The sequence below is a fragment of the Micropterus salmoides genome, unplaced genomic scaffold (genome assembly GCF_014851395.1).
Source record: "Micropterus salmoides isolate LMB-PRFRI ecotype aquatic unplaced genomic scaffold, ASM1485139v1 Ms_hic_scaffold_1, whole genome shotgun sequence".
Lineage (NCBI taxonomy): Eukaryota > Metazoa > Chordata > Actinopteri > Centrarchiformes > Centrarchidae > Micropterus > Micropterus salmoides.
Window position 1 is genome coordinate 47,371,903 of NW_024040040.1, and position 12,127 is coordinate 47,384,029.

The window sequence follows — 12,127 nt, forward strand, 5'->3', positions numbered from 1 at the left end:
TGTTACAACTTCTGAACCCTTTATAAAGTCTTCCTAATATTTACCATTTAGCATTAGAGTAGTTGTAGTTGTCAAACTCTCTAACTTTTCACGTTACATCTTAAAAAAAACAGAATAAATAATCTACCAAGAACAAATGGATGTTCTCTGGGTTCTTCAAGTGTGAAATCTCCCCGAAACTTAGTGCATCCCCTTAAGTGTGTGTCCTGCTTCACGTGTGTCTGCGTTTTTAAAGCTTTAGTGGTTTAAAATGATAAAAGTAAGAAAGTGACCAGCCCCTCCTGTGTTTCTGCATCCCACCCATAGGACAGGGAGGGGGAGCTAGCGCTGATTGACAGGCTGTTGGCCAATCCCCAGCTGTCGTCGGCAGAGTTCCAGGAGTGGAAAAGAGCCTATCAGGAGCTGTTCTCTCAGGAGCCAGACTCGACCACTGAATCAGACCCCGGGCCCCCCCTCACCCCCTCACTTTCTCACACACACTCCTACATTGAGACCCACGTCTGACGAGTACTACAAACACACACACACACACGCACAAGTTGCTCTCATCTCCCGCCTCTGGAAAGAGTTGAACAAACTGCAGCTGACATGTTTTTTTGATGCATCCGATCGCCGAAGGTTTTGCATCACAGCAGGGACAACTTGACCTAACATCCTGATATGCTTTCAGCAGCCGCAGTGTACAAGTGCAGCATGACAGCTTTCTGAGGAGACGCCTGCGTGTGCCCTCATATTACATCAATCTACGAGCTGATTGGTTGTGCCACTCCAGCTGGCTCGGGGGCGGATGATAAACTGATTCTTAAGTATTACATGTTAGCTTTTGTGCTCTTCAAATGCTCTCCATGGAAAACGCCATATAAAGAAGCAACAACACTTGACATTGCACATCAGGTTGTTCCTCCTGACATGGACGCAGATCTCAGAATAGTATCTTCATGAGCGGCCATTAACAGTATCTCATCCTGCTTGTTGTGCCATGTTTATACTGAGTGCACAGTGTCTCATAGACAAGTCTAATAGCCACCAAGTGACATACATTATATTGTATCAAGCCTTATACTTGATGATGATGATGATATTTTCTGTACAGTGAGTGTTACAGCAGAGAACAAGTTAGCGCAGGTCTTTTTTAAATCAACTAGTCTCAGTTTCTATCTAGTTTTAGACTTTTGTTTGTGCTGGTTTTGGTAGAATTACGTACTGTGCTGGGCTGGACCTGAAGCATGCACACTCCTGGAATAGGCATTTAAAGGAAAAGTCCACCCTAAAACACTTAACACTGTTTCCAAACGGCTATTAAGTCCACGTCTTGGTGTTTTTTTACGTTTTCTTGCACAAATGATGATGCCACTTTCCCTGTTCGTTTTCAGTCAGTATCACTTTACCTCCAGCAATGTGACTATAAAACACAAGACTATATGGGGTCTAATCATTGATGCCATTCATTTATGTTTACATTTGCTACGAATTGCTTTTATTAGAGCTCATCAATCCATTTATAAGACAGAATATCTCCTTTAAATCACTTCGATGGAAACATGAAACCTCTCCAGTGAAATATTGTAATGCATCACACATCATTCTTGTTTTTATTATTGTTTTATAATAATTATATCCTTTAAAAACCATAGCTCATGGTCAACCGAGGCCTCTGTAAGTCCTCAAATACCTGCATAAAGATACTGTAATATATTTTATTACTCATTGTCATGATATATCGTAAAGGAAATGCAAAATTCAAACATGCAATTTTGTTCAAAACTAACTTTGGCAAAGAAATACACATTTATCAGAATATTAACTTTAGCAGAACTTCATTATGAAACTAGGGATGCACCGATCAGATACCCAAAACTGACTCAAATAGCTGGATCGAGTAGTGGTGACAAGGGGGCCGATCTGTTCAATTCAGTTATGTTGATGCGACAGCAGTGCGTCAGTAGAACTGAATATTTGCTAGGAGAGTCTGATGCTGCCTTACACATAGAAAAACGATTCCCAGTGAGGAATACAATTTATTAATCAGACGCTGGTATCGGCTGATACCCCGTGGCCCAGGTATTGGTATCAGTATCAGGACTGAAAAAGTCGGATCGGCGCATCCCTAAATAAAAGGCAAGACAAGTTTATTTGTGTAGCACATTTCAGCAAGAAGCCAATTCAAAGAAAAAACATAAAACATAAAAGCAACATAAGGAAATATAAAAAAAGTCGTATAGAAAATAAAAACAGGTTAATTTGTTCACCCATAATACTAGTGGGTTACGAATAATCAGGCTTTTCGCCTTTCATTGTTTGCTTTTTTGATCACACCAGTCAAACCTCGTACGATATTTCCTGCTATTTACGATCATTTGTGCTACAGTCTTGGTAAAAGCAGTCAAAACAGCGAAGAAAAACGTTTAGCTCTACTCGGCATCCCTGACAGCGGAGAACTATACTAGAGATTCTACTTGGCCCTGGTAAGACTTGGTCTGACTTCTAATGAGAGAGGAGAAACCAACTTAGCTTAAAAAGTAATGAATATCTGATTCTAGAAAGACTGTACCCCGAAAAAAACAGGACAGTAAAAGTTACAGTGCAGTATAAAATACTAATAAAATAATTAAATGGAAAATAAAAAATTAACCTAAATTAAAAATGGTTTTGCTTTTTTGATTTCCCGTCTGTCACACCAGTCAAACCTGATCTTTATCGTACAATATTTATTTCCTCTTATTCAATTTGAATCCAGATTGTTTGCGCTACAATCTTGGTAAAAGCAGTAAAAGCAGCTTAGACCGCAAGTCGGTCTAAGCAGCGGAGAAAACCCTCCTGATACATCCTCTAACAAAGGGTCTGCTGCAACTCTAAGAATTAGGGAAATGTGACTCCTGCTCTGGTTTTCAGAAAAATGAAACATTTTCTTTTATTCCTTTTGATTTTCAGCGCCTTTCATGGGCAACCTGATTCTCACTTCAACACCTGAGATATAATTACCATGGCAACCAAAAATGTATGAGTCAACAGTTCTGGGAATCATAGAATACCATCCAAAGAAACATAAAAATGCCCTCTAATTAAAGTAATAAGTGAGGAAAGTAGACTAACAACTGAAACTTTCCGAACGTCACATATTGATATATTTTATCTAACAGTGTAATCGTTTGTAAGGGTGGGTTTTTCCTCAGAGGCCGTTTGGCTGTCTGTTTCCTGCATGCCACATAAAGAACATGAGGAAATATTTGAATAGGAATTGAAATATGGATCTAATAAAAATATATTAGTTTGTTAATTGTACGCTGCGTGAAAATGAGTTTATACTCAGAGACACTGCAAAAACTATGAAAGCAATCATAGACACAAACACACACACACACACACACACACACACACCAGTAAACACACTACACAGACAGTTTGAATGCTCTTTCTATGCTGCTGCCCGTGGTTGGTTGTAGTAGCATGTCTTTGTTGTAGATAAACACAATATTCTTTTTCTGTTTTTGTGTTTGAAAACTGTAGATACAGTAGATCTCTCTTTATAGAGTGCAAACTAAGTGTCATGGATGATGTTCTCAAAATCTATCAGTTTTTTTTTTTGGGGCGGTTGAGTGAAGATTGTTTTAATGTTCAAACTATAAATTATGGTAAAATAACAGTATTTATTTATGTGATTCCTTCCTGCGTGTTCTGTCGAGAGAAGAGGGTGGATCCAATAAAGTGTGGTCATTTGGATGAAGGTGTATTTGTGGTTTGTTTGTTTGGGTGGACGGTGAGAAAGCAGAGGATGCTGACAGGATGTAGGGAGGGATGTTAAGCATCGGTAACAGCTGCTGCACCGTCTCTGTCAACAAGGGAGACAGAGAGAGAGAGAGATAGACCAGCAGAGATCCCAGTTGACCATCCTCTTTCCCTCATCCTCATCCTGTCCCCTTCCCCTCAATGCTGCAATCACAGCTGAGCAAGAGCTCAAACGTCTCCTGCAGCACGACTAATTTAGCACTATCACTTGGTTTCAGTTGGGTGTTCAGTTGCTATAGCAACCACAACTGTCCAGTGGTGCAGTGTAACTAAGTACATTTACTTAAAGTACTGTACTATTGAGGCACTTGTACTTTTACTCTTTCAAATTACAATTTTTTCATGCCATTCCCTTGTCCAGTGAAAACCATGTATCTCCAAATGTGGTGATTTTGAATTTGAATGTTTCGGATAAACTGAAGTATGAAGTGTTCGTTTATGGGTTGAGAAAGGCTACATAAACAATTTAAACCTTGGATCAGATGGAAAAGTTTAGCTTTTAGAGATACGTGGTTCTCACTGGACAGCGACGCTACAAACATATGTTGATCTTATGGGCTGTAGATAAAACTACCCAACAGGATATAAAGGAATAATAATAAAATTAGCTCAACTTTAAACATCATACAGCTGTAAAATGCAACATACACATTAATGCAGCAGTAATATTAATCCAGAAACACAAGATATAATAGTGAAACACTGAGAGGGAACATTTTACTGCACTATGAGTACTTTAACTTTTGATACTTCAAGTAAATTTAGCTAATAATACTTTTACTTAAGTAAGGTTTTCAATGCAGGAGTTCTACTTGGAGTGGAGTAATTTCAGCGTGGTATTACTTCAGTAAAGGATCTGAATACTTCTTCCACCATTGCTACTGACACAGTTCTGTGCGTTTCCTCCCTTAGAAACACAGAAAATTCTGAAAAGAAACTTCAAATACTGCAAAGAAAGTTTTCAGGTACTTTTGGCCATAGTCTACATAGTGAATAATGGTGACACCGTGTACACTAATCATATGAACAATACATGTTTGTTGTATTTGAACAGAAAAGGATTTAATTAAATTTGAAGAGATGGTGCTATAGAACTAAATGTCTGCCCAATTAATCAAAGATTAAAGGTCAACATTATTATCAATCACATCCCATTTCCTATTAAGTCATTAAGTTCATATTTAGGTAAATTGTGCAGCAGAATGTCCTAATTTATTTTAGCTAAGCTGGATGTCCTAACTTAATCCTATCAAAACTTTATCATCAACTGTTCTTCTGCTGGTTCTCTATGTTAAGCCAGGTTGTAAAATATTAACATACTTTGTTCAAATGACTCACGTTTTTCAAATGGAGAACGAGACACATCAAAGCTAAAATCTTTGGCAATTCAGTTTTATTGGTTCTTAACAGTAGGTGGTGATGGAGCTGCGGATAAGGCACATGTCTTTAGTGTGAGGAGACCCCGGTTCAATTCCCTCTATGACACATCCTCCATCTGAGCAAGACACTTTACCCCTAGTTGCTCTAGAGGCATGCGACCTCTGACATACTTAACAATTAGAAGTTGCTTTGTATAAAAGTGTCAGCTAAATGAATAAATGTATGATTGATTTTTAAGTGTTTCATGATCTTGTTCTGCGTTTTATTTAATCTATCAGTATTAATAATACATATTCAATACTTCATAATATTTACCAATTGGAATGTTTAACTGTACAATGCTGCAAAAACAAAATGGACATTAAAATAGAACAATGTTTCGACAATAATAGGCAACTGAAAAGTCTATTTGTATATAAAATATTTTAAGTTGCCTGTATTATAAGTTAGTACCAGGAAAAAATTGACGTTCTTTCATACATAGTTTCATCATTAGGGGATATAACGAGGCACCCAATTCATTTTGAATCCAATATTGCATTAAAACATAATAAAACATGTTAAATAAATAATGTTTTTGCAGACAGCACAGTGTATATTCGGGATTAAATGAACACACCAAAGCTCATTAATAAAGAACTCCAGCAGGTTACCTAGCTCTTACCCACTAATCATAGGATTTCATGTGAATGCTTTTTCTGTTTTTCCATTTATTTTTTTCTGCAGCTTTAACCTACTTTGTCCATTTGGTTGTGTGTGCAGATGGAAATGGGTGAAAAAAGAAAACAAGACAGAAAAAAGGTCACTCAGTAGCCTTGGTTTGCTTCTATTTCTATATCTATTTTATAGAAAACTTAAATTATTTATCACTAGTCAATAAACAGGAAAGCAACGTGCAGGGAACTTTTATCTACAACTCCCATAAAATATTCATCTTAGCTTTTCTGTTGTTTGTATGCCCTCCTCCACCTTCATCTCCTTATCTCCTGCCTCGACGTTTTCTCTGTTCATTCTTATGTGTGATAGCCTCGGCAAGCTGGCTTAAACTCATCTGTTCAAGAATTACCTTCTTCCCACTAAATCTCTTTACCTCTCCCTACTTATTCTCAAAATCCTCCTTATCGGTCTCCTTAGCTCTTGTTTTATTCCTGTTCATAGAACGTTGTCACATTCGGTCACAGGAATATCACTGGCCAAATACCTTGCATACATCACTTCTCACCAGTGGTTGCTTCTTGTCATTTTTCCTGATTTCCTTTTAAACTTTAAGCTTGTTCTACTGTTACAGTCATTGTAATTTGCTCTCAGGGACTGTATCCGCTAAATACTTAAAAGTATAAATAAGTTAGTCCTTTCCAACAATCTGTCAGATCAGTGTGAAGGATCGTGGGCATGCGCAAAAATTATAAATTATAACAATAATAAAATGCCCCAGCAGAGCCTGTTTAATTATGTAACTCTTAAATGAATCACTCTAATGCTCTGTTAGCTGAAACCAGGAGATGGTTAGCTTAGCTCAGCATAAAGACTGGAAACTAGGAAAAAGCTTGTCTGTGTCTGAAGGGAACAATAAACTTAATACGTTACATCTTGTTCATGTAAAACCTGAACTTCAAAAATGACAGTTGGCCTACATGGTTTTACAGGAAGTCCTGTTCTTTATGCTAAGCGCTAACTGTCTGCTGCCTCTAGCTTTATATTTAGCACACAGACATGAGAGTCAATCAATCTTCTCATCTAACTTTCGGGAAGTAAAGAAAAGTATAAGGAGGTTTACATCCCAAAAGTCAAACTGCTCCTATAAGTAGTAGTAAAGTAGCTTAGCTTACCATAAAGGCTTGAAACATAACGTACATTGTGGTTTTACAACAGGTTATGTTCTTTCTGTTAACCTTGGCTAATTGTGTCATGGTTATATATCATCTAACACTGCAAAAACTCATAAATGTATTACCCAAAACGTTGAACTGCTCCTATAAGAAGTAGTGGAGTAGCTTAGCTTAGCATTAAGACTGGTAACTGGAAAAACAGCTAGCTTAGCTCTGTCCAGTGGTAACATAGTAATCTGCCTGCAAGCCCCTGTAATTCTCACTAATTTATCCATGCAAAAACCAAAGTCTAAAAAGTTGAAGTTGCACAGGGAGGTCATGTGCTTTATACTCTCCTGTTAATAACTTTATATTGAACAGACATGGATCAGAGAGGTATCACTCTTCTAATCAAACTTAGGTAGAACTGGTAGAAGTGTATTTCCCAAACTATTTCATTAAATACTAAATAGATTAGGTTAGGAAAACGTATTTTATTTTAAATTCACCCTTTTGAAATATTTTCCTAGGTAAATATCCAGAAATAAGAAACTAGAAACTGTGGTTTCGAGGCTGAAACCCAATAGTTTGTTTCCCTGAACTAAACTGTTGAGTAACCTCTTTTATATGACAAACACATTAAAACTGAGAGTACAATTCATGATATAATCCCACCATCATTTTAACATGTGCTCTGCCATTTTGAGACTATGTTGCACCTATAAGTGAAACTGTCTCACTTTCATGTTAAAAATGTCTTATGACCTGTGCACTTTAGTCTGGCAGGGGCAGCAGTGTGCACTCAGTCCCAGTGAGAGGTCTGGGCAGCTGACAGATCTCTCTCCAGCGATCTTTCTTTGTATCATACTCCAACACACTCCTCACTATCACCTCCTGTCCGTCGCTCCATCTTCTCCCTCCAAATACCAGCAGATTCCCACAAGGCATTGACACCATCCCATAGTTGAAGGAGCCAATGAGAAGCGGTCGAAGGCGGGTCCAGTGGTCTGACTTCGAATCGTATTGTTCGATATCGCAGAAAGGCTCGTACCTTCCCAGCAGCGCGTAGATGTGGCCGTGGACAGTTGCAAGGCGGTGACCGAACCTGGCGATGGACATGGACGCTCGCCTCTCCCAGACTCTGCCTTTGGTGTCCCAGAACAGGACGTCTCTGCTGCTTTCTCTGTGCTCATCCGGGTTATCACCATGGTTACTGCCATGGATGCTGCTGTGATTGCTCGGTAGACCGCCGGACACATAGATGCAGTTTTCGAGCACAGTGGAAGCGTGGCCACATAAGGGGCGAGGCATCGCTGCTCCTCTCCTCCATGCTCCAGTGGCCATGTCATAAAACTCAACAGAAGCTAGGGAGGTGTGTGCGTTGGTGTCTGGTAGTGTGTGTTGTCCCCCGATGGCATAAATGACCTCCTCAACCACACAGCAGGTGAACTGCGCCCGCATCTCCAGCATGGACTCCACCTTCTCCCAGCGGTCAAAACGAGGATCGTAGCGCCACACCTGGTTGGATGTTGCAATTGTGACAGACTTTTTCCCATCCTCGTCTCCTTCTTTCACTTCCTCTCCGCCAATCACGAAGAGAAAACCTCCCACCGAGCACACACAGTGATTCCTCAGCCTCAGAGGGAGACTGGAGCTCAGAGATGAAAACTTCCTGCTTCTGGGATCAAACGCCAGGATCTGCTGTTCTGGCCAATCAGGGCTGGATCCTCCACCCACAAGCAGCACACGATTGGGCGACGCTCTAAGTGTTGACTGTCTGGTCTGTCTGATGGGCTGAGTTGAACCCAGCCTGTGGTACTCCATTGCCCGAGTCAGCTGACTTCTGATTAAAGGTGTGGCCATGGCTCTGTGGGCGAGGCTGAGTTTGGTGAGGTCAGAGGGGGCGACCAATCCGAAGCGCAGACGACTCAGCAGAAGATTTGATTTCAGCAGGGGAAGAGGCCCATTCTCATTCAGCCAATCCAGAGCCAGCCTTATGAGATCCACCTCTTGGACACCAGGTATCTCGTCAGCGTCGAGGATCGCCATCAATGATTGGATGTTCAGACTTAGAAGGTCATCCCTGCTTTCCCGCAGCAATGTCCCCATCTCCATAGCGATGGTTTGATTGGCAGCTTCAAGTGCATCTGAGAGGGCGTGATGCTCGGCCAGGTTAGCATAGCAACAGCAATTCTCAGCGCTTAAACCATCAGTAATAAAGCGCTCGCATATTGACACGGCCGGCTCCACCTGCAAGTACCTGGCTGCCTCCAAGACGGCAGGAAGTGTAGATGGTGATACGCTGAGCCAGCTGGAGTAAAGGAAGTCTAGAATGGTGTCTAAACCCTGAGACGTTAGCGCTGGGAGGCTAATGGAGCTCGCTAATCGCTCTGAAGTAGTCTCTCCAAATAGAGCCCAAAAATATTCGCTCGAGCTGGCCAAAAGGGCGCGATGACAAGGGAACGATACACCGCCGGCCTCTAGAACGACATCACACATCTTTCTCTGCGAGCGCAGACGCTGGAAACCAGAGAGAAGTCCGGTTCTTTGGGAGGAACTGTAGAGGAGGAAGTAGCTATCCATCCAAAAGATAGGAGCCACGGAGAGAAGGGAGGCAGGAAATAGATTGAATAGAAAGCTTCTGAGAAACAGTCAAAAAGAGGATTAGTAGCACGTTAGAGTAAAGGCTTAGTCAGGAAGGTGAGAAGGAAATGGCAGGAAGTAAGAGGAAGGAACATTAAAAGCAGAAAGACAAAGGAAAAGCAGCTGTAAGTGTTGTCAAAAAAAGATGTAGCTGACAAGCTGCACAAAAGAACATCAGACGTTAGTAGGAAAACAGGATAACAGACAGCAAGAAGCAGGAAATGAGGGAAGGGGAAGAGAAAGCAGAGTTGAGTGGAAAAGACAGTCAAGTGCGTGTCCTTAGTCGAGGTCTCTCCATCTGTGTTTTTGTTCTGCTCTGTCTGCAGCGGCAGGCATGTGACACCATGATACGAAGGTTAACAACTGCCTTGTGCACCCCCACCCCCTCCTTTGGCCCTGAAACGTGTTCCGTCCCAAAGCCTCCTGTCTCTGTCTGTGATGTCCCACCTCTGTTGGCTTTGTGTTTGTCCGGCTGCCCTTTCCTCCACGTCCGGGAGGGAGTATCACCCAAACACATTCATCCAACGTACACACACCAACCCGGCAAGAGAGCAGATGCACGGATAAACGCTCGCACATGCACAGAGGGAGTCTGGCAGGATTTTTAGTGTCTATCCCTGCAGATGAACTCATTGGTAAATACAGCTGCTGTAGTCTGCGAGCCACGGCACCTATCTGTGCCCTCATCTCCATGGTGACAGGAATAGAAACACAGACACAGCTCGGGCGGATTCAACGCGAGGTACATATCAAACCCGAGGAAGTTTTGCCAAGCTGTCAAAGATTTTAGCAATGTCAAAAGTAGCGCGCAGCATTTTGGTATTAGAGTAAGCCGTGCCCTTTTGGGAGGCATTTAACCTTATTATGACCTGTGCTGCTTCAAAATCATGCAGAATGATGTCATGCTAATATTTTTATGCAGGGATAGGAGAGGGTGGTGGGAGCAAGAGAAAAGAGAGGGGATGATAAAGGAAGGATTTGTTTTCACTATCAGGCTCCGAGTTGTCCAGCGTGTTTACAGCCGTCTGATTAATGTTGAGCTACTGTGTGGTCGTCTGTCTGACACACACACTTAAACAAACACACACACATTAATATGCAAACAACATTGCTTTATTGCACACTTACAAGTTCTTGCAGCGTTCCCTGCAACGTACATTTTGTAGTGAGTTATGATCAGCGTCTCTGAGTAGATGCTGGCTCACACTCAGAGATGAGTGTGTATTTGTGTTTGATGGAAGAGTCACACTAGTTCAAAATTCAACGCACACACAGTACTCGCAATGACAGAGGGAAAAACAACAGACTCACGCCTTTTTGAAACTGCGGAGTGTTTTTAATCTTTCCCACACAATGTCCAACCCTCCCGTATGGTTGTTAAAACACCAACAGTGTTTCTCTCTTGGCTGAATATTCCTCCATGACCTGATGGAGGCTAAACTTAGCTACAGCTGCTCTGTGTGTGTTTGTGTGTGTGTGCGAGAGGACATGTGATGTGATGATGGATTCGTTCTGTAATGGGGGCGAGATGTTGAAGGGCTATCTGAGCTGGGGGGGATGTGTGATCCATTCCTTCTTGAAACAGTTGGATTTGAAGGTTTAGGTTAGGATCAAAATGACTCTATGAACAAAGATGCCCCCGACTCCCACCTAATAAAACCCTGTAATATCCGTTACATATTCACATAATACAAGAATATTACAGCTAGAAATATCATGGCTCATTTTTATGCCCTTCATAATCTGCAAGTAATGTGAAAACTGGCTCTAAAAGACTACAAGCTACATTTTCCATCACAGTAAACATGAAGTTTTAATTTGCTTTTGTGAGAGATTTCAGGTTATTTAATTTTGCCTGAATGGAGTGTTTTTTTAAAAACCGTGCATGCATTATGTCACGCTGTGTTTTCTGTCAATCTCCTGACACCCACTGGGGGAAAAAGGTCTCAAACAAAATAATCCTTTTTAAATATGTCACCTTAAAAACCTTACTGTCACGCCCTGTCGTCTTTTTTGCTAGCATGTACACAATGATAATGCCAACATGATGAGGTTTAGCAAGTATAATTTTTACCATGCTCACCAAATTAGTTTAGCATGTATTTGCTAATTAGCACTAAAAATAAAGTACAATTGAGGCTCATGGAACTGTCATAAGTTCTGCAGGTATTTAATGAACCAAGGTATTGGATAAATTACAATTTAGACTCGATTGTGGTGCTGCAGGAAAAGTTAGAGTAGAGTTGTAGTTAGGGGATACATCATCTGGTAATCATAAATGTCTGTGCAATGTTGTATCAATCCATCATGTATATTTTGAGATATTTCACTTCATAAAAGAAAACTGTGACCTGCTGGTGGTGCTCGAGAACATATCAAGGGATTACCAAAGTTAGTAAGACTCATGCTTTGGGAACCTTGGATATCTGTCCTAAATTTGAATGCATCGAGCCACGCTGCTGAAAATGTCACTACATAAAGCAAGTATTTCAAAATAAATGGGGCAAAGA

General features: G+C 40.9%; 2 protein-coding genes across 6 annotated transcripts in view; one reads left to right on the top strand and one right to left on the bottom strand.

Annotated features, from left to right (window-relative positions):
- cnksr2a (connector enhancer of kinase suppressor of Ras 2a) overlaps positions 1–12,127 on the top strand; it is a 70,187-nt gene that overhangs the window by 52,622 nt on the left and 5,438 nt on the right. For 2 of the 5 annotated variants that reach the window (XM_038731793.1, XM_038731797.1), the window contains exon 24: positions 307–3,726. The exons of 2 other annotated variants lie outside the window; for them this stretch is intronic. In XM_038731793.1, coding sequence (XP_038587721.1) covers positions 307–504 — 198 coding nt within the window. In that variant the 3' untranslated portion in view covers positions 505–3,726. Of the gene's footprint in view, positions 1–306; positions 3,727–12,127 lie in introns of those variants that run through there. One more of the 5 variants, XM_038731822.1, reaches the window with a different exon arrangement.
- Positions 6,652–10,510, bottom strand: LOC119912580 (kelch-like protein 34). Its single transcript, XM_038731835.1, has one exon. The coding sequence runs from the start codon at positions 9,555–9,557 to the stop codon at positions 7,749–7,751; it is 1,809 nt and encodes a 602-aa protein (XP_038587763.1). The 5' UTR covers positions 9,558–10,510; the 3' UTR covers positions 6,652–7,748.